The 25,763-nt window shown below is 35.0% G+C and overlaps 1 protein-coding gene across 2 annotated transcripts in view; it reads left to right on the top strand.

The window, feature by feature from the left end:
• btsz (bitesize) overlaps positions 1–25,763 on the top strand; it is a 364,022-nt gene that overhangs the window by 289,104 nt on the left and 49,155 nt on the right. For both annotated transcript variants that reach the window (XM_075291600.1, XM_075291602.1), the window contains exons 2-7: positions 1,438–1,550; positions 1,615–2,165; positions 4,874–6,484; positions 6,571–6,703; positions 8,388–8,635; positions 12,613–12,727. In XM_075291600.1, coding sequence (XP_075147715.1) covers positions 1,438–1,550; positions 1,615–2,165; positions 4,874–6,484; positions 6,571–6,703; positions 8,388–8,635; positions 12,613–12,727 — 2,771 coding nt within the window. The remainder of the gene's footprint in view (positions 1–1,437; positions 1,551–1,614; positions 2,166–4,873; positions 6,485–6,570; positions 6,704–8,387; positions 8,636–12,612; positions 12,728–25,763) is intronic.

The raw sequence follows: 25,763 nt of genomic DNA, 5'->3' as shown, positions 1-25,763 counted from the left end.
GCCGTATATACTTGTTTCAAATTTTATTTCTATAGAATTTTTTTTCCAAATTTTACTTCTATAGAAAATGTTGTCAAAGTTTTATTTTGTCAAAATTTTATTTCTATAGAAACTTTAAACTTAATTATATACGTATTTAATCGGCATTTTTGTTTAATATATATCACGTATGTACTATGTGGTATATATTATGGTGTTAGGAAGTTTTAAGATACCTTGCCATCGGCAAGTTTTACCGCAACCCAAGTAATTCGATTGTGGATGACAGTCTTCAGTAGAAGTTTTTACACAATCCATGGTGGAGGGTACATAAGCTTCGGCCTGGCCGAACTTACGGTCGTATATACTTGTTTCTATTTGTGTATACTATATGGAGCCTAAGACCAATATTTCAAAGTTACTATAGCGTACTACATATCAGCCACCCTGTATACACCTGAAGCCATTAACTGCAAACTAACTTCCAGCAATCCCAGTCGCAAATTTTATTGATCAGTTGAAGATAGTAGGTGGCCAAGTGTTTGAATTATGGTTTAAGAATCTTAGAAGTCAATACGAAAGAGTCTGTGTGTCTCGCAAGCTCTAGAGAATGAGGAACACAGCTTGAACTGAATTCAAAACCAAATTAGGATTGTCTACGAGAAAAACTGCAATTATTCTGAATATTCAATGTTTGGGGGCGATCCACGAGTAGTGTGAAGAGTACCAACATAGATCATTAGAATGAGAGAGAGAGAGAATGTGAGCTAAATGCAGCAGAAACAGACACTATCGAATCCCCTACCCATATTCGTTGTGTTGGCGTTCATAGACTAAGAACTACCCAGAGCTATATATTCTTAATGCGTAGCAATTGATGGTTATTTGGAAAGGCGTTATAGGTGCTGATGATTGAATGTTCGGTATGGATAGATCTCCTCGCCTTTCATTCAGCATTTGGGTGTTTTTTGTTTGTGGCATTGGAGCTTCAATTATTGTGGTAATGAATAGCACTTAGCTGATGCTGCTTTGGGCCAGGCATGGTGCATTTGGTGCAGAGTGATTTGTTAATAGGTGGGGAGGGGAGGGGGTGACAGACCAAAAGTTCATTTAAGCCAAGTGCTCATCACAACCAGGGTTCGTGGTGCTAGCATTGCTGTTGGTATGGTTGGTTAATATGGGATGTTGTCATTGTTTCATGTGTTGCGTTTTTTTTTTAATATGGAAATTTCAGCGGATGTTTGATGATTTTGTCGAATTGTTTTCTCGCATGATTTCATGTTGGCTGGTTAGGCATTCATTTGGCATTCAGATTTCAAAGCAAACGCAGCTCCTCTACGAGCAGAGCTGACGTTTTGCCAATTTTCTTCTCTTGTGTTTTTTTTCTGGATTCGTTTCATATATCAACGAAATGTTTTCATTTCTCATCTTCAAGTGCAATTGTTTTTCCACTTGCAGGGAAATTCAAGCAACTGGCAGTGATTGGCTTAAAGGCTCATGTGGTGCTGTTGACCATCTGCCCACCAGTGACGTTTTGCGCAAAAGTATACGACGTTCTTGGACCATCTCAAGTGAGTTTTTATTTGCCTCATAAGGGAAAGCTGATTTCTAATTCTATTCTTCTATTTCTTCCAGATCCCGAGGACGATCCCAATAATCCCAATGCTCAAAATCCAGTCGCTGATAATCTCTATCCCCAACAACAAAATCTAATTGAAGCTCAATCAGCCGGTAGTTATCCCACCTTAGATGTACGTCATCATCAACACCATCACATTCCCCAATCAGTGCGTAATCATCCCATAGTCAACTATAATACAGGCAGTGCAGTAACCATAGCTGGAGTTGGAGTTGGTGTTAGCCATAGTGGCCCCAATCCTGGCTATCACGTCAATTCTCAACGTCGTGTTTTACGTCAATCCACTCTACCCACTACTTTACCAAATAACGAGCAAAATCTCTCGGGAAGTGGTAGTAATTTGGAGAATTACAATAGTGTCAATTTGACAGCTCCCACCTCGCCACATCAGATGCAAAAGGGTGGTCCCCTATATCCCACAGCCTATAATAGTGACGATATCATAAACGTTGAGAGCACCGATTGTGATAATTACGCTCTACAGCTGCAGCAGCAGGTGCCACAACAGACATCGGGACAAGTAACCCCAACGCACCATCGTTTACAGGTAAAATGCTACACCGTTCACCATTATCAATCACGAAATTAATTCGAACAGTTATGTTTTAATTGAAATGTCTTGAAGGTAAAATATGGCGATCCACTACGATCGCCATATTCCAAAAAATGTTACTATCGTGTAATAGTTTCCCGTAAAGTATGTCATACCGAACGATTATTTTTGTATACCTACAAAAAAGTCCCACAGCTCGTGACTTCAGTTCTTCAAACTCCAACCTGCCATGTAGTTGGGCCATCCTATTCTTAATATTATTGGGGAAGGAGTTATCCACAATATTTCATTGGAGGTTGATATGTCAACATCGTTTGTCCAGATTGATGAGAACTCGGTAGTTGATTTGTGTCAAAGTGAATTAATTAGGATGAGTAGGACTTGGGCCATCTACACTTGTCAGATCTTAATTAGACTAAAACTACCCGAGAAAAATCACGTTTCGCATGTCTAATGAGCGATTGTAGGTCCAAATCGAACAAAACTCGGTAACCAGAAAGATCTGATGGTAAGCTGATTTGTATCATAGGGAATTAATTCGGATGAATCGGACTTGAACCGTCTGCACTTTCCAAATCATAATTAAACTAAAACTACCCTTGAGTGCTAAGGAAAATCACGTTTCGTAGGTCTAATGGGCGACTATAGGACTAAATCCACTTCTGCTAGTTTCGCTTATCTTATTAAATCCTACCTAGCGTGCTGACTGAGATAGAGGTTCTCATTGGTAACGCGGGAGCGGGTGCTGTAGGTAATGAATATGGAATCTGACTTTTATAGGAGAATAATGCTTACCTTCAAGATGGCGGTTTGGATAATTAGCCCATAGGTATGACCGTGATTAGAAGTAGTTAGGTTGTCAGACATGTTCTGACATGTGTGTATTTTATTCCACTCAAAACTTAAGCTTGGGTCAGCTCTAGCACTGCATGGCTGCCCCTATTGACTAATTGTTCTATTTCCCATATGCCATCGTCAACGGCTCCGGAAGCCTTAATTTAGTGATCTCAAAATTAAAGATTCAAACCAATGCTATCAAGATGAGCAGAAATAGAAAAAAACAACAGAGATGAAATTGTGCCGAAGATTTCATCACGCCCTGTGGAATTCCATAGATGTTTTACACCTCTCGACTAAGCCTAATTTGTCTTACAGTGTCAAATACATTAACATGTCCAATACTATTTTTTATGCCTAATTCCTTAGAAAGTCCCAAAAGGAAGTGCTTATGCACAGGTGGGAACGGAAATGATCTTCTGCCATCATTAAATGTTCTTCGAAGTATGGCAGCAAAATAGCTTCCATAATACTTTTTAAAGGAGAAAACTCATGTGAATTTCTTAAGTGCCCTTGTTTTCAGGGGTTACGCCTTCACTATTTTCCAAATTTCCGGTATTTCAAGACAGCCAAATCGTACATTGAATGGGTATGGGTCAAGAATCAGGCGACATTCTCTACAAACTGTTGTTGATGCTGACATCTAAATGATCTTCACCAAAGGCCGTTGAGCTCTTTGCACCCTTTAATGCTTGGAGCACATTCTTCTGGTGAATAGCCATAAAACCATAGGAGCACTGTCTAGCTTGAAGGCGGAAGACGAGCCGAAACAAGTAGGTATTTTGCCGTTGGAGATATAGGTAACATGAGCAACGAACGGCTCTCCCTATCACTCTATTATTCTTTGACTGTAGGATAAATTGAAGGTTTAAAACTTGGGAAGTTTTACGAAGCCCCACGTGTCACCAATGACCATAGCTTCGAGGAATATTTTGGTTGTCGTTCCATATTAATCAATAACTGAGTCTGTGTACAACATGAGGAGTCTGCTGAGTTCTCTTTTGAGTACTGGGAAATTGTGACGGCACTCATTACTTCGGAGGCCTTGACGCTGCTCATGGGAGCCACCGTGGTGCAATGGTTAGAATTCCCGCCTTGCATACTAAGGGTAATGGGTTTAATGCCAGTTTCGACCGAACATGTTTTCCAGGTAGAGAATTGTCGCCTCTCAGTAATGCTGGTGACATTTTTGAGTGTTTCAGAACTTCTCTAAGAGGTTTCAACGCAGCGTCAACTCCGCCTTTGAATTCAGTTGTCTGATGCTCGGATCAGAAGGGTTACTTTGCAAATCTCATCTGCGAGTCGCATTTATTATGCTGAGAAGTTAGGCTTCTGGGGAGTTTGAGCGCAATTATAAAGCGAGAGGACGCTGTATTGATTATTTCTCACAAAATCCTCTTGGAGTCATAAGCAAGAAAGGGAGTTGTCACGTTTGAAGCTTAGAAGTCGGAAGGTCGATTTGATGGCGATAATCGAGATCTGAATCAGATACCAAAGACCCATACTGTTAACGTGGATTTCTAGTGTCTAACAAAAGCAAGATATACCTGCACTGAACGGAACAGTTGATGTATATTTAAACTAATTTCATAGAGATGTCGCGGAAACGTTGGTTCTTTTCCGACTCTCCTTAGCCTTTCATCGAAGTCCATTGCAACTAACTAGTAAGATCGATCTGTCTTCCGGAGTTTGTGCGACAACGTTCGGTGCGATATGCTACGGCTGTGAATATTTTTCGGGGATATTGCATAACCTCTCTACAGCTTATCGAACAGTGCTCCAGTCACACCGATCCAATTAAAGCAATTAATATTTAATAAATTTAGAATCTATTGGTAACTCACTTCATTATTTTCCTGTTACAGGTGCGTCGACAATCAACCTTACCCGCTAATCCATGCCAACCGCCTATGTACATGTCCACTTCACCCAATCGCGGCTTCAGCCGTTCCCCCGAACGATCTCCAGGTGAACAACGTTATCCGCCATTTATACGTCAGACCTCGTTCCCATGCAATATTATGGAACCACCATCGGTCACAAGCGGAAATCCTACAGCACAATCTGCCTATCCATCACCTATGCATCGCGGAGTTCCGGGAGGAGGTAAAATTTTACCCAATACCGGAAACTATCCTCAGTATGAGCAAGCACTACAAACATCACAACCTACGGGTTTGAATGAAGACCAACATGACTATACTAATCCACCTAATATTCCCAAGCCACGTATGATGCGCCAGGCTACCCTACCCAACCCCGACCAACACGTCAAATTGTTGCCTACTTCACCTCCAAAGCGTCAAACTTCTCCGCAATATCGACGCTCACCTGAATTCATGCGTCAACAAACTCTGCCCAATCCGGAATTTTCCAGTAACTCTCTTACAGTACAGTCTGCCAATTCGGGATCACAAAATAAATTTTTACCCATTTCGCCGAGACAGAAACAAAATTTTCTTTTCCCCAATGTTCAGAATCCCAGACAATTTTTATCACAACAGAATGTACCGGCCGTAGGAGTGGCCGAAATTCCGGCAAGTACAACAGGCGAACATTACTCCAGTAGTCAGAGTGTTAATATTCACCATGCCCGAGATCATTCGAAGATGATCAAAGTGCGAAGTCACAGTAACGAGGAGTATTCCATTACAAAATCACATCACCCAGAATCTCGACGTTTATTACCCGAAATACCCACCTCCAGTTCACGTTCCATGTCACGTTCACCCAGCCGTTTGGTCAGGCAAGATTGTGTCAAAGATCAATCATCGGTCATGGGTATGGGACCCGAAACAGGCCACCAGCGTACATTTGGCGAAGCGAAACAGCAATTCCATCAATTTCAAAATGTCACCGAGGAGGATGATAATCGTCCCGAATATGTGGATTATTTTGGTGATAGCACCAGCAGTTTCCTTGAAGTTGATGAGGTCCAATATGAGAAGAACTATAACAGTGGTTTTAGTAGTGAACCCCGCATTATCTACAATGATGGTTCTGACGATGGCAGCTATCAGGGCTACCAGAGGCCTATGGTTCATAGTGCCGAGAATGTTTTGCTGCCCGATCAGAGTTATGGTGGATATTATAAAACAGATGGCGGAATTGCTATGGCTCCTCACGCTTTGGGACCAAATGGAGGGCCTATGGGCCCTGGTAGTGGTGGTGGGGCCTTGCCTCGCACTCCTCTTATGCATAATCGTCTGAGACGTCGACAATCACGTGATTTGCAATCGCAAACAGAAGAGTTCGCCCAAGTCGCATCTTTGAATGTTCAACGATCGCATAGTCCAAGTATGTCACCACCGGCTGAAGCAACTGCTCTAGCTGGCGATGAGACAGGAGAGAAATCCAGTGAACGGCCAAAGCCAGAACAAATGCGCTCAATATCTGAGGATTCTGGGGCAAATAAGTCGAATGGACCCAAACCAGTAACACGGCGTTCCCTATCACATCCGGAAAATGAAACACAGGTAATACCTGAGTTATTTTCAAATTGTATGTTCAGAAAAGAGTTTTTCATGGATTATTCGTATTTGTGTTTCTTTATTTCCTTTAGGCTCCCAAGAAAGTGGAACCTACCAAAATACCGAGTCCAAAACCATTGGCTGATATACTCGATAAATCACGACCCATCACAAAAATTCCAACACCGCGAAGGCGTAATAGCAAAGGAGTTGATGTCGAGGATGGTAAGTGTTAATGAAAGATTTAAAGATTCAAGAACTTCGATTATTGGATTCATATCAAACGAAACATTATAACCTAGAAATTCGAGGGATTCAAAATAAAAAGTCAAGAGTCGTGATCTTAATAATTCATGATTTCGAAAAGGAAAATAAATTATTTTTATACTAACACTTTGGATAAAGTAATTCCGGCTTACTTTAAACAAAATATCCATTACTCTTGATAAGAAAATAAAATTTGGCCCCATAGCGATCTCCGTTCGTCTGCTGAAATCACGTTAACTTCCGACTTGGCGTTATTGATGTAGGTCCGATGGTATTGCATGTAAACCAATCCCAGGTTTGCCTTCCGGAGCCTCTTGGAAGAGTGCGTGATTTTAGGAATATATCTTTCAACAACCATTCCAAAATTTGTCCATATCGGTACATACTTATATATAGCCCTCATATAAGTGATATCCAGATTTGACTTCCGGGATCCTCTTGAAGGAGCAAGTTTCATCCGATTCGGTGAAATTTGGTATTTGATGTCAGTATATGCTCGCCATATAGACATAGTAGAACACATGCCCCTGAGGTGAAAAATGAGCTTGAACTAAAGTCATTGATGTTCCAAAAAATGCAAGAGCTCACCAATGCACGAAAAGCTAGATTGAAGAAGGCCAAGGAGTTTCTTTGCTTGCAAATAAGTGGCCATTTACCGAATTTGGTTTTTTTCGATGAGAAGCCATTCCAAATTCAACTGAAAATTTACACGTTCGATGGCCAACAAAACTTTAGGCTCACCGATGAAAATGGTAAGGGCCACCTTCCCTCTCGTATTCCTCGACCGTTGGGTAAAAATATATCCTATTATTATTGGGGAAAATTTCCTAAAGACAGTATTGCAGCCCCGGGAGGAGAAAAATTACGCCTGCAGATCATGGGCGTTCCAATATGACTCAGCAGCATCGTTCGGGGCCCGCTTCAACCAAAAATGGCTTAAGAAGAAGGTGCCTCGCTTTAGTTCTACTGCACAATGTCCAACAAAATCTCCGGATCTCAATCCGATGGACTTTTATGATTGAGCCATTTTGAAGAGTTTGTTGGTCGTTTGAAAGCCATAATTCTTACCATACTCGTATATATCTTCTAACACTATAATCACGGCGACACAATTTTTGCGGCATATTGACAAAGTTATTCATATTCATATAACATTTAAATGGCTATGAATAAATATAATTTATGACATATTTCAAATTAAGTAAATGTTAATTCAAAATAAAATTAAACCAATGTTATAAACTTCTCAATAGAAGTCTTTACTTTAATGAAAACTTGTCTGAGTTCAAAGGAACGACGCAAATTTTCAAAATTCGTGTCCTAAATTGAATTTAAAAAAAATATGTAGCAAAGATAATAAACATTCTTTTAATTAAAATTTCATTATTTCAAATACCTTGATCCTTAAAATTGTAAATTGCGTGTCTTAAAGTCTAGCTTGCATAATCTTTCATATTAGGTTTATATTTGCTTCAGGGTAGATAAATGAAACTATGAAATCTAACAAAATAACTTAAAAATTCAACAACTATCACTTCTAGTAATAATACACAATACAGATGCCAAAAGACTTATGCTGAAACTAAATTTTTATGTTAATTCCTGGCAATGCATTTTTAAAGCTGTTCTCTTTTTCTTTCAGGTGCTAATTTAAAATCCCATACAAACGAAAGAAAATATTCCGAAAGTACTACGAAACCGAATAGAAACCAAAACGATGACAAATTTAATGCTGATAGCAGCAAACAGCATCCGGAGACAAATAAAGACAATGCATACGAATCGCAAAGGAGTAAATCACCCCGAGGAGAAACACAGGATGTTAACAACACTGACACAAAGGACCAAAATACAACAGAACGGACAGAAGGCAATGCCCAACTCACAAAGGTAAGTGAACATGATGAATGTTCAAATAATAATGAGATGGTTAATCATGGCTTTTGTTCGGTATTGGCACCCAATGCCTTTATTGTGTCCGGTTCTTAGTTCTGGAAAACTATTAGAGATTATTTTGTATGCAAATGGAGTAATTATGTGGTAGTAGTTGATGATTCTTTGTGAAAATGTTAGATTGCTTAATACAATTTGAACTAGTTTCAAATTATGTATTAAAATGAAAAGTACTCTGAGGGCCGTGTGAAGAGGTTGAGAAAAATATACGCATATAACAATTGATTATTTTCTCTCAAATGAAATATTTTGAAAATTTATTTTTTATTACGAGTTTTTGAGAAGTCTAGCCTAGATATGAAACAGATTAACTGATGCGAATTGTTGCCGAATTCCTAGAAACGGTAACTATAATACGTGATGAATTTTTTATTAACTGCCTAATAATCGACTATTAGTCGATTTTTTGTGATCTTCCAATTGGACTAAACTACTATTTTTGAAAATCGGCTCAAATTTACTTTTAGTCCAACATCGAATAATCGACTTTTGCTGTTGGCAATAAACGATTAATTGACTTTTAATGAAAAAAATATATAGAAAATTCGACGTTTGATTCTATAGGATGCAAGTATTGCTATGGCAGCGTAGCTCACAAGTTCTAAAAAGACGAATTGTCCAAATTTTAAAAACAAATTTTAGAAGTCGACTTATTTCGTTTTTCAAAAATGGTGAAAACCCGAAAAGTGGAACAGTCGACTTAAATTAAAAAAATTGGAAAAGTTGACATTCCTAAATATTCAAAGTCAAAAACTAGTAAATCGTGTTTTCTAAATTCAAAAATTCGACACTTACGAGAATTTGAGCCAACGAACGGCCTAGGAATACTAAAGTCGGTTGTCGACTTTTTGTAATTCAAAAAAAAAAAAATCGTATTTTGTAAATCGTCTCAAATCGACTTACCATTTTTTTTAATTTCGAACGTTTTTAAAAATATTTAAAACATTTCCAAATTTAAAAAAAAAGTTTACTTTTTTAAAATTTTAAATACGGCGAAATTCTTAAAGTCGATTTAAAAAAAAAAAAACAAGTATATACAGCACTAAGTTCGGCCGGGCCGAATCTTAAATACCCACCACCATGAACCAAATATTAGGGTTTCCTTTGAAATTTCAGGAGGGCTTGAGGACTTGAGGACACTTCCCGAAGATAAATTTAAAGATTTCACCTATGAGGACTATATCAGATTCTGGATTTATAAGAACCATTTTTGTTTGAGTTTTAGAGGAATCATTAACATCTCTTGTAAGTGTGCAAGAAAATTATAAAATAACGTGTTAATTTGAAATCTTAAATCTGTGGAAGTAAAATCTGGAAATTTTACATTGAGTTTCAAGCAATTTTCATGATCAGTGCGCCTTCTACGCCGTCAAGAAGTGAAGTCGGTCTATATGGAGGCATTATCAAATGGACCGATAAAAACTTAATCCGATACACGTTTTTGTAAGCCTAAAATATCAGAATATTTACAAATTCAGGCAAATCAGATAAAAACTTCGGTTTCTAGAAACCCAAGGAGTTAAATCGGGAGATCGTTCTTATGGGGGCTATACTAAAATATGGACCGATACTCACCGTTTTCGGCACACCTCTTTATGACCCGAAAATACCTCTAGATTTCCAATTTCAGGCAAATAGGATAAAAACTTCGGATTCTAGAAGCCCAAGAAGTAAAATCGGGAAATCGGTCTATATGGGGGCTATACCAAAATATGGACCGATACTCACCATTTTCGGCACACCTCTTATGGTCCTAAAATACCTCTAGATATCCAATTTCAGACAAATTGGATAGAAGCTACGGTTTCTATAAGCCCAAGACCCAAAATCGGGAGGTCGTTTTATATGGGGGCTATACCAAACATGGACCGATACTTACAATTTTTGGCACACGTATTTGTGGTCCTACAATACCTCTAGATTTCCAATTTCAAGTAAATTGAATAAAAACTGCGGTTTCTATAAGCCCAAGAAGTAAAATCGGGAGATCGGTCTATATGGGGGCTATACCAAAACATGGACCGATACTCACCATTTTTGGCACACCTCTTTATGGTCATAATATACCTCTAGATTTCAAATTTCAGGCAAATTGGATAAAAACTACGATTTATATAAGCCCAAGACCCCAAATCGGGAGGTCGGTTTATATGGGGACTATATAAAAACCTGGACCGATATAGCCCATCTTCGAACTTGACCTGCCTGCAGACAAAAGACGAGTTTGTGCAAAATTTCAGCACGATTGATTCATTATTGAAGACCGTAGCGTGATTACAACAGACAGACAGACAGACGGACAGACGGACATCGTTATATCGTCTTAGAATTTCTCCCTGATCAAGAATATATATACTTTATATAGTCGGAAATCGATATTTCGATGAGTCGATCTGAGCCGATTTGGACAACATATTTTAGACTTCTTAGAAAATCTCTAGACTTCAAATTTAAATCGGCTAATTCCCTGGGCGGGGCACAATGTTAGTGCAGAATTATGGGAAATATTTAAATCTAAAGCCATTGCATTAAATTTCGCAAGTCTTTATTTATGAATTATAGGTCGATACGTAGGAATTAAAGTATAGGAATATTTAAATCATTTTTACGTTTTTCTTTTCGACTTTACAGTGGCGATTTTGCAAGAACAACGTGGGTATTTTGACCCAAATCGGAAGAACATATATATGGGGGCTTTGTCTAAATCTAAGCCGATTTTGTTCAAATTTGGCAAACATTGCCAAAATTTTAATTGCACTCTCGGTGCAAAATTTTCGGAATGAAATTCTGGCCTCCGTGGTCATGTGAATCTAAATCGAGCTATATCTTTCGCCCGATTTATGCGAGTTATATGTAAATATAAACCGATTTTGACCAACTGAGGCATGTAAAGATAGAATGGTAAATCTAGCTAGAAGTTTGAAAGTAAATCGAAGCAAAATTTTGGCCCATGTGGCCATAGAAGGGCATATCGGGCGAAAGATATATGGCAGCTATATCTAAATCTGAACCGATTTTAACAAATCGGTTCATGTATAGTAAGAACATTAATTCCACTTCCTGCGCGCAATTTCAAATAAATCGGAGTGCAATGTTGACCTCCTGTGGTCATATGGTTGTAAATCGAACGAAAGATATATATGGAAGCTATCCGAACCGATTTCAACCAAAATTTACATGCATGGCTAGAATGTTAATTCTACTACCTGTGCGAAATTGCACCTAAATCGGAATAAAACTTTGGCCTCTGGGCACATATGAGTGTAAATCGGGCGAAAGATAGCAAAGCTGTGTAAATTCGTATATCCTAATAATAAAAGTTATCACTCAGAAAAACCTACTTTTTTTGATTACTCTACATAGAGGTGGCCACTGGTCACATTAAAAATCCAGAAAGATAACCATGTTCCCTACATTTTGATGTATGATTGATTTTTTTTCGCTGATGTTCTATATTTAAAATAACAAATGTTTTATTCAACGTATATGTTTGATATGATTTTCTCAGTGTCGGCCATTTTTCAAGATTTCATTTTTTCTTTTTTCTTCTATTCAATTTATTCTGAAAAAATTAAAAAAAAAACAAATTTTGCAAATATATTGAACCGTTTTTGCAATCTAAAATTTTAAGTTATTCAGAAAAATTAATTCAAAATCAGAAATGTTCAATTTGCGACAAAAACTTCGGGAATTAATTTTTGGCATAATTTTATATCCACAAAAAAGTTTTATATTTTTCCCCGTATACTGACTTCGTTTTTACTCAATTATTTCCACCATGTTAACCATCTGCACAATACGAAGCTACTTCCTTTACTTTGACAATTGTAATTATCACACTTCCACAATATAACTAAAATTAATTTATTTTCTTCTCTTCTTCTGCTTCTTTGTAAATCTATTTCCTTCCACAGACACATACAACCACATTGGGTGAACAGGAAATACAGAATGCTGTTGAAGCAGCAGCTGTCCTTTTTAAGAAAGTCGTTTTACAAAGGCGCCAAGAAAAGAAGGCAGCCGAAGAAGGTGAGTTTTATTTTGCTTTTATTCAAATTTCTGTTCAATTCTCTCTGTAGCATCTGAATATAAGAACTAATATGTAATGCAATGTAATATGTGTTTACACTATGTTTTATGATAATGGTGAATTGACTACTAAGTAGAAAAAAAATTGTATATGTGTAACTAACAATTTAATGTATTTGAATAAATTAAATATCTTAAATAAACCCATTATTAGATGATTTGCCTTATAGTTTGAGGCAAATTCCACATTTTGGCCACTTGACCACATAATCGATACTAATTTATCGATGATTTATTTATTGATTTTTATCTTATCAGACACAAATTTTCAGGTTTCGGAATATTATCGAAAAGCCCCCGATTTGAAATTGGAAAACTAGATATATTTTACGTTCATAAAGAGCTCAATGTCCAATAACGGTCCCTGCTCGATTTAGTCAATTTCGGCCAGCACTTAAGTTCGATTAAACGATTTTCGAAAAGTAAATAAGACAATCTGTCGAATTTAAAGATTGCCAAAAGTTAACATCGATTAGTCGAATCCATATCTATATACAAAAGTCGTCCAAGAAAGTTGTAAACTCGAAGTTGATGTTTTTAATCTTCAAATTCGTCTAATCGACTTTTTACTTTGTTGCAACTCGAATCAAATCAATTAATCGAAATCGACTTTTTGATAGTGGCCAAAATCGAAAAGTCGATTTTAAATTGGAAGAGAAATATGATTTAAATGTTTTTAAAACGAACTTTGACAAAAGTTTCGTAATAGGGATTATCCCTATTACGAAATTTGAAAATCGTCTTTTCGACTAATCGACATTTTGTATAAACAAGTTGGAAAATCGAAATCAACGTTTTGTAATTTTCAAAATCGAATAATAATTTTTTTATTTTCTATTTTGAAAATCGAAGCAAATCGATTAATCATCCCGAAATCGAAAAGTCGACTTTGAATTGAAAGAGGAATGTGGTTTAAATCTTTTTATCATGAATCACTAAACTCGATTTTTCCATGAATTATAAAAGTCGAAAAATTATGAAAGTCAAATAAATTTAATTTTTTTAACAATCGAAAAACTGACTTTTCAAAAATTAAAAAAGTAAACTTTTTGTCTCTCATTACAATCCCTAGCCGAAAAGTAAATTTATCACTTTTGTATTCCTATTTTATCGAATACCACAGCACGTAGGCCACGTCTTTTAATACAAACTAAAATATTTGTCTTTTCAAGATCAAGAACATTTTAAAAGTGGTTGGCATTGATACTAGAAAATAAATTTGAATTCATTCGTTTTTACTGCTTTTTTCGTCATGTGCTAATAAAGTCTTTAAAAGCGAGTTAACGACAACTTAAATTTTCAAATTCAGGCTCAACTTCAAGTAGAAGAAATTATGCTATATTTCAAACAAAAGATATCTTTAAAATAAAACATCTCCTATTTTTGAAAGATTTTTTGCTTTGTAGTAAAGATACAAAAAGTCAACAAATGTAAAGACGATTTCATTAATTTTGAAAAATTTTTTCTGAAACCACTTGACATTTATCAAACAAAATTTTCTTTCATTTAAGGATACCAATTTTTTGGTGGAATTACTTAAAAGCTCTCAAAAAAATACTTAGGTCCAAACATTTTAACATTAAATTAAAGATTTTATTATTGATTCCGATTTTATTGATGCGGCTTCTTCAAAATAAAGATTTAGATTTAGCGACCTATCTAGCATCAATAAAATTAAGAATATAATACACATCTCATATATCGAATTTTGATTCTCTTTTCGTGCTATATAATTCCATTCACTTACAAACAAATGCTAGTTTAAATATCCAAACTATAACGGATACTTCAAATTAAAAAATGTTTTCTTAATTCCAAAAAAATGTTAAACCAACGACGCTAAATCTACAAAATAATTCTTGGCCTATATTAAGGCCATGACATCTTTGGCCTCACGACAATAGTTTTTTTTTTCAGTGTGTAAACATATTTTAAATTTTAAATGAGTTGATGCTTGTTCTACAAGTTCCTATTGTCGCCAATTTTTTTTTTTTTTTTTTAATTTTGAAAGTTTTGTGTCAAAAAGATACATGTCTATACAGTTTAAGTCCTACCACCAGTGTTGCAAGTATTGGGGTTTTCCCCCCCTAAGTTGGGGATATTTTTTCGTGAATGGGGACGAAATTTCTTAGTTGAGGACCTGAGGATTTGGTGGGGAATTTTTATAAATTTGGGGATTTTTGTCGGGATTATTTGGAGAAATCAGTTTAATCTTTTTTAACAAAATTTTATTTCTATATGCAATTTTGTCAAAATTCTATTTCTATACACAATTTTGTCAAAATTTTATTTCTATAGAAAATTTTGCCAACATTTTTTTTCTGCAGAAACTTTTGCCAAAATTTTATTTCTATAGAAAATTTTGCCAAAATTTTATTTCTATAGAAAATTTTGTCAAAATTTTATTTCTATAGAAAATTTTGCCAACATTTTTTTTTCTATAGAATATTTGGTCAAAATTTTATTTCTATAGAAAATTTTGCCAAAATTTTATTTCTATAGAAAATTTTGTCAAAATTTTATTTCTATAGAAAATTTTGTCAAAATTTAATTTTTTAGAAAATTTTGTCAAAATTTTATTTCTATAGAAAATTTTGTCAAAATTTTATTTCTATAGAAAATTTTGCCAACATTTTTTTTCTATAAAAAATTTAGTCAAAATTTTATTTCTATAGAAAATTTTGCCAAAATTTTATTTCCATAGAAAATTTTGTCAAAATTTTATTTCCATAGAAAATTTTGCCAAAATTTTATTTCTATAGAAAATTTTGCCAAAATTTTATTTCTATAGAAAATGTTGCCAAAATTTTATTTCTGTAGAAAATTTTGTCAAAATTTTATTTCTATAGAAAATTTTGCCAAAATTTTATTTCTATAGAAAATGTTGCCAAAATTTTATTTCCATAGAAAATTTTGTCAAAATTTTATTTCTATAGAAAATTTTGCCAACATTTTTTTTTCTATAGAAAATTTTGCCAACATTTTGTTTCTATAGAAAATTTTGCCAACATTTTTTTTCTATAGAAAATTTTGCCGACATATTGTTTCTATAGAAAATTTTGTTAAAATTTTATTTTTATAGAAATTTTTGTCAAAGTTTTATTTCTATAGAGAATTTTGTCAAAATTTTATTTCTATAGGAAAATTTTGTCAAAATTTTATTTCTATATAGAAAATTTTGTCAAAATTTAATTTTTATATAGAAAATTTTGTCAGAGTTCTATTTCAACAGAAATTTGTGAAGCAAAATCTACCAAAACATCAAAAATTCTACCAATCTACCAAATAATAAAAAATCTACCATTTCTGGTAGAATTCTACCAACTTTGGCAACCTTTACCCAATTTTACTACTTGAATATTTAAAAGTAAATTTTCGTTCATAAATACAAGGTGAGCGAACTCGCATTTTCATATCTCCAGCATTTGGAAGACGATTATCAGTCTCTTGGTGTTTTTTTTCATTTTTAAATTGTTACTGATTTTCTACGGCAGAGCCTTTTTCTTTATTTTTAACTTGTCAAACATACATTGGGGATTTTTGGGGACGAAAACATAATAATTTGGGGACATGAGCCAGAAAAATACTGGCAGCACTGCCTACACTCAAAAAAAGTTTACTTGGATCCAAAGTTTTTGAGCTTCACTTAAGGATTTTGGTATTGATTCCGAGCCAAAGATGCTGCTTCTTTAAAATAAAGAAATTTCTTAGCGACCTATCTGGTTTTAAATCTAGGATCAATAAAATTGAAATTATGTGGATACATATCTCATTTATCAAATTTTCATTCTCTCTTCGCGGTTTATTAATAATGGTACTCACGTACAAACAAATGCCAGTTTAAAAATCCAAATTATAACGGATACTTCAAAGTAAAAAATGTTTTCATAATTCGAAAAAAAAAACTTTGAACTAAAGACGCTAAATCCTCAAAATAAGTCTTAACCTATATTTGAAGCGTTTTTATCTTAAATGTAAAGTTTCAATATTTTAGTTAATTTAAGGACAATTTCTTTACATCAAAATTGCGTTTTTTTACTTTAATTAAACTTAGCCTTAGTTCAAAGACATGGGACTTTAACGGAGGGACGCAAATTTACAAAATTTGTGTCCTAAAATTTAATGAAAAAAATTTTTGAAGCAAAGATTATAAACTTTATTTTAACAAAAATTTCATTATTTTAAAGAAATTTGTCCTTAATATTTTGCAAATTTCGCATTCTAAAATTTAGGTTGCGTAATCTTTAATATGACGTACATATTTTTTTCAGTGTACCGGTTTTATTTTTTTATCTTCTTAATTTGCCCCATGTCCTTTGGCTATATAAATAGAAATTCCGACAGTTTTCGTCAGATATCTGGGTCTTATTTCGACTCACAAACATACACATGTTCGTTTTTCGCTCATTATTTAAAAATTTAAGATTTTTACCGTATAAATAAAATAAGTAAAGGCTTTCGCATATTTACAATTATATTTATTATAGTATGTAATGATCCCTCTTGCGAGTATACCTCTAGTTGGCCTTGGCTACCTTATGGCCCCGGCCGTGCTCAGTCTTGGGGCAGTTCTTTGCCATTAGAGATTGTTTCGGGCTCATTGTCATAAAGTAAAAGTGTAGAAAGGTAGCTCTTTATGTATGTGTGAGATATGTATGTAGAGTGTCGATTATATGCGATTGGGTGAGTGTCAATATATGGTGGAAAATGTTATGGAATGATATTCACGGCAGATGGTTCAACCTCGTATAATTCCGATAATGTTACATTATGTCGTTTAAGGTTCCCCTTTCCTTTCACGGTCGCCAAAAAAATTTAGTTCATCATTTTAATTAAGATATGTATTTACAAATAAATGGTTATTTCCTCGAATAAGACTATGATATAATATGTAAAGACTTACCAAAATAATCCCACGTAGTCCTCAGGCCTGATGACGATGGATTTTTCATTTAAAGGATATATATAGCGTTTGTTTAACTAGCGTGATGTAAAATGAATCTTAGAACTATGAAAATTGTAAGTGATTTAATGTATAGTGGCTTAAAACGATGAATTGAACGATGGATAAAGATGGTAGCCAGGACGGTCGATATATGGATTCTTGTGTAATACTTGGTTATTTATTTTTAAAGGCTCCTTTTTAGATCATACTAATAATCCCCCTGAGTATTTATTAATTTATTTGGTCCTTCTTGATCTGATATGGAGATTTTGGACAGCCTTCAAAATCTAAACTTAGATTTTCGATACGTATGAGTTAATTTCCTTTTATCTGCCAGTCTTTATATAATTCATAAAGATTTTAACGAATCCTCACTTAGCGGCTATCCGGTTCACTGGCCCGATATAAAATCAGAGACGAACCATTTGAAAAGCGAATCCCTTTGGCAACTTCTTCCTCCTTTGGACTAGGATAAAATTGATTTTTTCGTGCCTCAGATCTAATCTCTTCTGTTCGCTATTGTAATTTGATGTTTGCGTTTAGCACCTCCTCTAGCTACGCACTTCCTACTTGTCCAAATAAATATTTACGGATTTAGAAACAGTGGAGCTTTAAAAATATGACTTGTGTCCTATAAGAAGCCTATGCAGAAGACATTGCTTCCAGAATCCACCACCACTTCCAGATCCAAAAAGAACATTTTCATTGCTTTCTTGGCTACACTATTTTTGTTGGGTATTAAATAATAGAAAATTTAAGTAAAATTAATTTTTTGTATATTATTCTAATTTATATTATTTTTATTAAATTATATTTGATAAAAATTAACATAATTAAATAAAATTGAGTTAAAGTAGGTTCCAACTCTTACCAAAAGTATTCCATTTATATCTCGATTATATGTTCATTGAAATCTTTAACCATTTGTGCCTTTTTGGATTAGATCAGATTTCATCTTTATGAATTCGCATAACAATCACACTTACCTGCAATATCGTCTTCCTCTGAAGTAATACTAGTACTGGTATAGGTTTGTGTAGGCACATAAGTGGTACTTAAAGTACTCACTCATGTAACCAAACTAATCGTTTTATGGATTACATAGACAGAATGGAATATTAGGTACGAGTACCTTTGATGCTACCTTAACCTCAGAATGTCTTAACACTGAGTATCTGTGTGTGTGACACGTGCAATGGTCAAATTGGTCAAAGTGGGTTTCGTAAATGAGCCCTTTGTAAGTCTACCTGGTTAAGCAATCCTGATAGCCATTAGGAAATTATTTGAAAGTTAGTATATTTGAATATATTATGGAATATATTAACTACATTAGTCCATAACCCTGTGAAGGAATTGGGTGTAGAAGAAGAAAATTTCAAAGTGATTTCTACTATACCATTCAAATCGGTATTTTGGCCTATTTCCCGACGAAGCGCCATTTTTAGATAATTAAAAATGACCTAGGCACAAAATTGCAACAGGTTGAGATTTTGGTGACCATTGTACGGTAGATATGAAGCGAGGAACCTCATTTTTTAAGCCAGTCTTGTTTGACGCGTGCTGTGTGCAATGGTGCTGAGTCTTGTTGAAATCTTCATGCTGTGCGGACGAAATGTTTGTATGCCTAGGGCTTCAATACTCTACTTAGGATATATACCGATTTTATCCGGCATATATTTTGTTTCCGCGGTCAACGAATGCGAACGGGTAACGAGCGCCGGCCGTTACGGTAGCCAAAACCATTATGGCCCGTGACCTCTTTCCCAAGCAGATCCGATCTGTTTGTTTTTTCACAAACTGCTCAATTTGGAATGGTAATCACAACAACATGCACCATTCTCTGCTGCTCCTATTCGACACAGAAGGGCTCTCAATTCTAGGTGCCCGATCATTGTTCCAGACTCTCCTCCTAATGTCCTTGAGTAGTTCTCCAGTCTTCTTCTTACTTGGGTCACCTGTTTTCTGAATTACGTCCAAAATTTTTAATTTTATATTTTAAAAAAATTCGTTTGTTACAAAATTTTTATATTTTCAATAAAAAAATATATTGAACCAACACCACAGTCCATTTCGTTTATACCAAGCAATGTTCTTTTCTGACTTTAAGTCTTTAATAAGACACACTTTACAGTTTCATGGTAGCCCAGTGGATAGTGTGTTTGATTACAAACTGTATGGTCCTCGGTTCGATTCTCCGTCCGAAAGGTAAAATTTTAATAAAATTGAATGACTTCTTCTACATTGTTTGTATTACAGAAAAAGGGAAAATGCAATTAGCCAGAATAAATTGTATTTTTTTTTTTGAGTTAGTCTTTATGAAATTGTCCTGGAAAAGAATAAACGTTTATCACAAAAGTATACACTACTCTTCCAAATAAACTTCCTTACAGCGAAATGCATATGAGAAACGATCTTTGTTTGTTTCGTTTGGAAGGAAAGAATTATCTTTTTTGCGTGTGTTATTGCCTTTATTGCCCTCCGGCAATCTGTGAAAATGTTCAGTTTTTGTGGTCTCGTGTTATTTCCTAGCCATTTAACACGTTCCGTTATGGAACGCACTTCTGCCTGCAGCATTGTACTGTGGTCTGTTAATAGGAATAGGGTCTCGGTGTCTGGATCCTCCACATATCACCCATCTTCGATCCATCAGTGAAACAGTTATTGCCTTCTGGTATCGGTTATGGGGTCCCATGCTCCTAGAATCATCTTACTGGCGTGAGAATATCACACTCGGCAGATATAGCCCAGAAATGATAAATAGCATCCGTGAAATTGTACTTAATCATCTTCAAAGTAGTACTTTTTTAAGCCAATAGGTACTTTTTCAGTTAGGTGAAGACCTTTTCCTTTTTGTTTACGAAAAAGATGCGCCATGATAAAATTGTTATGTTATGGTTTTATTGTGTCATTTTCTGAAATTATGCTGTAATTCATAAATTGCTCACGTGAGCTAATGTGTCTTTCGAATATATCGTTTGAAAATGTTCTAAGTTTCTGTTTGATTCTTTTCACTGTTCCAAAAACTTAGTAATAAAAACTTTTAATAACGGTGGAATCGAAACCTTATGGGTATCTTGAAATCGGCTATTAAATGGAACTATGGACATTCAAGGCTCAGTCGACTTAGCTGAAGATGGTCATGCCAAGCAAACCGTGACTTAGTATCTATCTTTATCGGATTCAGATGTATTTATCATCGTTATATTTTATATTCTCTGCAGAGATAATCATCCACCGAAGACTTTCACAAATAACTTTTTTAATTTGATTTCAGAGAAATATCCCAACTGACTGTAGAGATAAACTGACTCTGTCTAGCGTTCATAGTTTATGAACTTAAAGAAGTACCGTACTATCCTTGCGACAGGGATAGTACAGGGATACTTATTTTACTCAAATAGTGTCAAAAAAGGACAAAAGTGTCAACAGTATCAACCCTGCTATGGCCACCTCAGATATATGATAATGGATTGTTGTGGCATCCGCATCACATAATTAAAGTTTTAAGCGATATTTTTCTGTATTTGATTTGATAAGAGCCCAGTATCTTTTTTATTCTGAAAGATAGTGCTGGACATTGGCACACGAAGTGAAATGAATCTTCCGTAGCCTCGGGGTCAAGACACCACCTATAAATATCATCATTCGTTAGACCGATCCTTACCATGTGTTTTCCCAGAGTGTTGTGTCCTTTCATGATGCCTATTATCAACCTCACATCCTCTCTTTGCAATGACATGAGGATGTCAGAGTTCCTAATATTATTCTCGTCCCATATCAGTTTCGTTTGTTCACAGCCTACAGAAGAAGCCCATCGTCTCTTCCATCTTCATATTTGCTATTGATCCTGTATATAAACAGGGCCTTTATATCTGCCTAACTATCGATGAAAATGCTGATATCGCATCAAAATAACGGCCTCATCGATAGAAGTTCCGCAACTTTTGCAATAGCAAATATCTCAGCCTGAAAAATGACACATTTATCGTCCAACTTATAGGACTCCTTAAGTTCCAACTCCTTGCAGTAAATTCCGCTGCCTATACCCTCGGCCATTTTCGAGCCGTCAGTATAGTATTTCCAAAGTGTATCCTATTTTCGTCTCAGTCCTCTATGCTCGGGATAATTGAATCCAGGTTACTCTCATACATATGCCGTGTCGCCATATAGTCAGTTCTCATATGTCGTCCGGCATAGACTATAAATTCAGACTATAAATTCAGTGTGCTCTCCAATGAGTACAGGCCCCTAAGTCTGATCTGTATGACCTCCGCGGTCCTCCTAAAATGCAGATCCAGGGGACATATCCCCTTTAATACCTCCAGTGCGGCGGTGACTGTTGTCCTGTAGATGAGGGCCGTTCTATTTATTCTCCCCAATCTCAGTATATGATTGTGGTGGTTTGTGATGGGCCACCAGACATTTCATCCATACACAGCTACTGGCATTATCACATCTGTATAAAGCCATTTGAAAAGGGACGGTTTCATTCCCCACCACTCCCCAACAAGCTTCTGACATGCGTATAATGCCGCATAGGTCTTCTTCATACGATCCACTATATTCTCGAGCCAATTCAGTTTGGAGTCCAGGACAATCCCCAGGTAACGTGCCGATTTCAAGAGTGTCAATTTCGTCCCCAGCAATTCTGGATCTTTGTATCCATCCAGTCTCCTTTTCCTGGTAAAGAGCACCAAATCCGTTTTCCTAGGATTTACTTCTAATCCACCACCACTGGCCCATTCTGATGGGGATTTCAGTGACTCACTCATCACGTCCGAGATCATGTCCAAGAATTTGTCTTTTATACCCCTATTACTCAGGACGCTAGGAATCTCATCCACTATAATTAGCCAGAGCACAGGTGATATTACCCCTCCCTGAGGAAGTCCTCTCGTCGTAGTCGCTTGTCGTTTGGAATCTGCCAATTCCGCTTCGATGCTCCTATGGCGTAGGATTGCCTCAATCCAGTTCGTTACGATCTCTCTCACACCATTCCTCTCTAGTGCAAGTAGTACTTTCTCGATCTTTGTGTTATTGAAATGCCAGAAATGCCACCAATGTGTATTCTCCGCACGCTATGGATTTCTCAATGTAATGCACTACAGAGTGTAGCGCAGATTCCATCGATTTACCCTTTAAATAGGCATGTTGCCAGTTTGATAGCTTCTTATCCAATTTATTCCTTAGATGGTTATCCAATCTATAACCTCTGCAAATTCCCTCTAAACTTAGGCTGTTTCGATAAAAGTTTCCGTACTCTTGCGGTATCCTTTATATTACCCGGATGAAATCGTTCCATTTGCTAAGGCCTCTATATAGAACGATTTCACTTCTTGAGCGTATAGAAGGCGCACTGATCATGAAAATTGCTTGAGACTGAATGTAAAATTTCCGGATTTTACCTGTCGTAATCATTTAAATAATGAGGGTAAAAATCTACAGATTTTAGATTTCAAATAAAGGCGATATTTCATCATTTTCTTGCACACTTACAAGCGATGTTAATGATTCCTGTAAAACTCAAACAAAAATGTTTCTTATAAATCCAGAATCTAATATAAATCCAGAATCTAATATATAGATAAAATCTTTAAATTTATCTTCGGGAAGTGAACTGCTCTGCTCGGGAGAATATTTGTCATCAAACCCCTATGAAATTCCAAAGGAAACAGTAATATTTGAATCAAGGGGGGGGGGGGACTTACTGCTGTATATACTAGTTTTGAAATATCATAGGCCACATTGGTTAAAGATATTTAACTTAGTAAGTATTGACAAATCTCTTAAATTTCTAATTTATTTATAGTACTTTGTCAATGGTTTTTCTAATGGAGGTATCTCGAAATTTCACATTTAGTGAGAGCAAAGTATTTTCATTACCGAAATATCCAAATATTTAATCTCTGCATATACTACATTGGAAACATTGAACTACACATTATTGTTATCTACAAATGCAATGTATCGTTTCATTTCAAATGCAAGCATTTGATATCCTACAAAACCTTGTAATGGAAGCATATCATTTGAATCTCTTCATCCCATAATTGCAAATATTTGGAACCACATATATGAAATTCTAAACTATTGCAAACATCCGGGTGAAGAGTTTGAGACTTTTGTTGACATTGACAAACATGCAAAATGAATTCATAAATATTTACTTAGCTCTCAAACCATGACCACAAATTTCACATGAGATTACATTCCTTTGACCTGAAATATTGAATATGTCAATAAAAATTTACACACCGTATCCGATGGCATGAGAAACTCCAATGGGAAATTGCAATGAAAATGTCAGTTACATGGAGAGAAAAAGAAATGATCGTTATCCCAGTAAACATAAATTGGAAATTCTTCCTACACTCAAAAAAAGAACCCTATACGGCACTAAAGCCAATTTAACCCTATTTTAGTAAATGCAATTATTATGTTTCCATAAAAAATTTAAATTTTTAAATTAACTAAAAAAGGGGATAAAATTACACTCAAACATGAAATACAAAGATTTACGAATTTCGTGTCTCCCACAAAATAGTTCGGGATTCTTAAAATTTATAAATTGCGATAATATTGAACTTCGTTTGACACTCAAGATATTTTTGCAATTTTAAATTCCAACTTTCTTCAAATTACGAAATTTTCTTTAACAAGTGAAAAGAAATAATTATGTCTAATTTTTTTATGAATTGTCGAAAAATATTTACTTATTTTTTGTAAAATCGACGTGGTATCTGCGTTTGTAATATCGTTTAGTAAATTTTTTCTAAAATTAGCCTAAATTTTCACAAATTATTGGGTTCACTGTTTTTTAACTATATGTTATTTTAATGTACAGTGTGACTGATATGCATTGTAACTCGTCGGACAGCTGAAAGATTTATTTCAGCTTTTTGATCAAGCGTAATAATGTGATTGATTTATACACTGAAAAAAGATTATACACCCGGTTGCAAAGATTTTATCTTTACACGAATGGTTTGGGTATTGATTCTGGGCCAAAAGAAGCGGAGACTTGAAGTAAGGACGCCTTTAAAACGCAATTGTCTTTTAAATTTGTCTTTTGCGTACTTGATACTACACCCTCACAAAAAATCGCTTCTGTAACATATACTCCCAAACATATTTTGCTTCAAGCATATACATTTTTGGGTATTGCCCAAACATTTATATATTTGATCTCTTCCAATATATAATATGTTTGAAAGCATATTGGTCTAAACAATATATGTTTGGGTAGTCTAAGTTCCAAACATTTTGTATTTTTGCATCCAAATTCAATAATGTTGTCTTCCAAAAAACAATATGTTATTATGTGACCATATAATATGTTTGGAAGCATTTTGCACCCAAAAATATTATATGCTTAAAAAAATTCTCCCAAACAATATTGTGCTCAAAATTTTATTTATTTATTTATTTACAATCATAATGAATTATGAAAATAAACAGGTAATATAGGTGCTAACAACATAGGTTTTCGACCTGAATGCTCAAAATTTTGTTTCTGCCCAATTGTATATTCCCCGACATCTTTCTCACTTCCACGAGATTTTTTAGTTCTTAGCACCTTTTTCTGTAATACAAACATTGTAGAAGAAATTATTCAATTGTATGATTTTTTTTATTTTAATTTTACCTTTTGCCGGACGGGGATTCGAACAGCGGACCACACAGTTTGTAAGGATCAAAGAAGTAGCTGATCAATTGCCCAAGGAAAAATAAAATGTTAATTTTGTAATAACAAGCAACAACCACCAACTTAATTCAATATCGCTCCCTGTTAAATAGCGCTCCAAGCTACTAAACACATATATGTTTATAGTCTATTTCTAAATTAATATATGTTTGCATCCAAGCATATTATATTTACAAACATTTTATGTCCCAAACATAATATGTTCTAACATATTAACATATATGTCCCAAACATGTTATGCTAGTTTATGAACATTATATGCTTGCACTCAAAAATATTGTGTTTAAAAATTTGTGTTCCAAACATATAATGTTTATAGCCAAACA

This window comes from Haematobia irritans, chromosome 1 (assembly GCF_050003625.1).
Source record: "Haematobia irritans isolate KBUSLIRL chromosome 1, ASM5000362v1, whole genome shotgun sequence".
Classification (NCBI taxonomy): Eukaryota; Metazoa; Arthropoda; class Insecta; order Diptera; family Muscidae; genus Haematobia; species Haematobia irritans.
The sequence above is the reverse complement of the archived record's forward strand: the minus strand, read 5'-3'. Positions and strand labels throughout refer to the sequence as shown.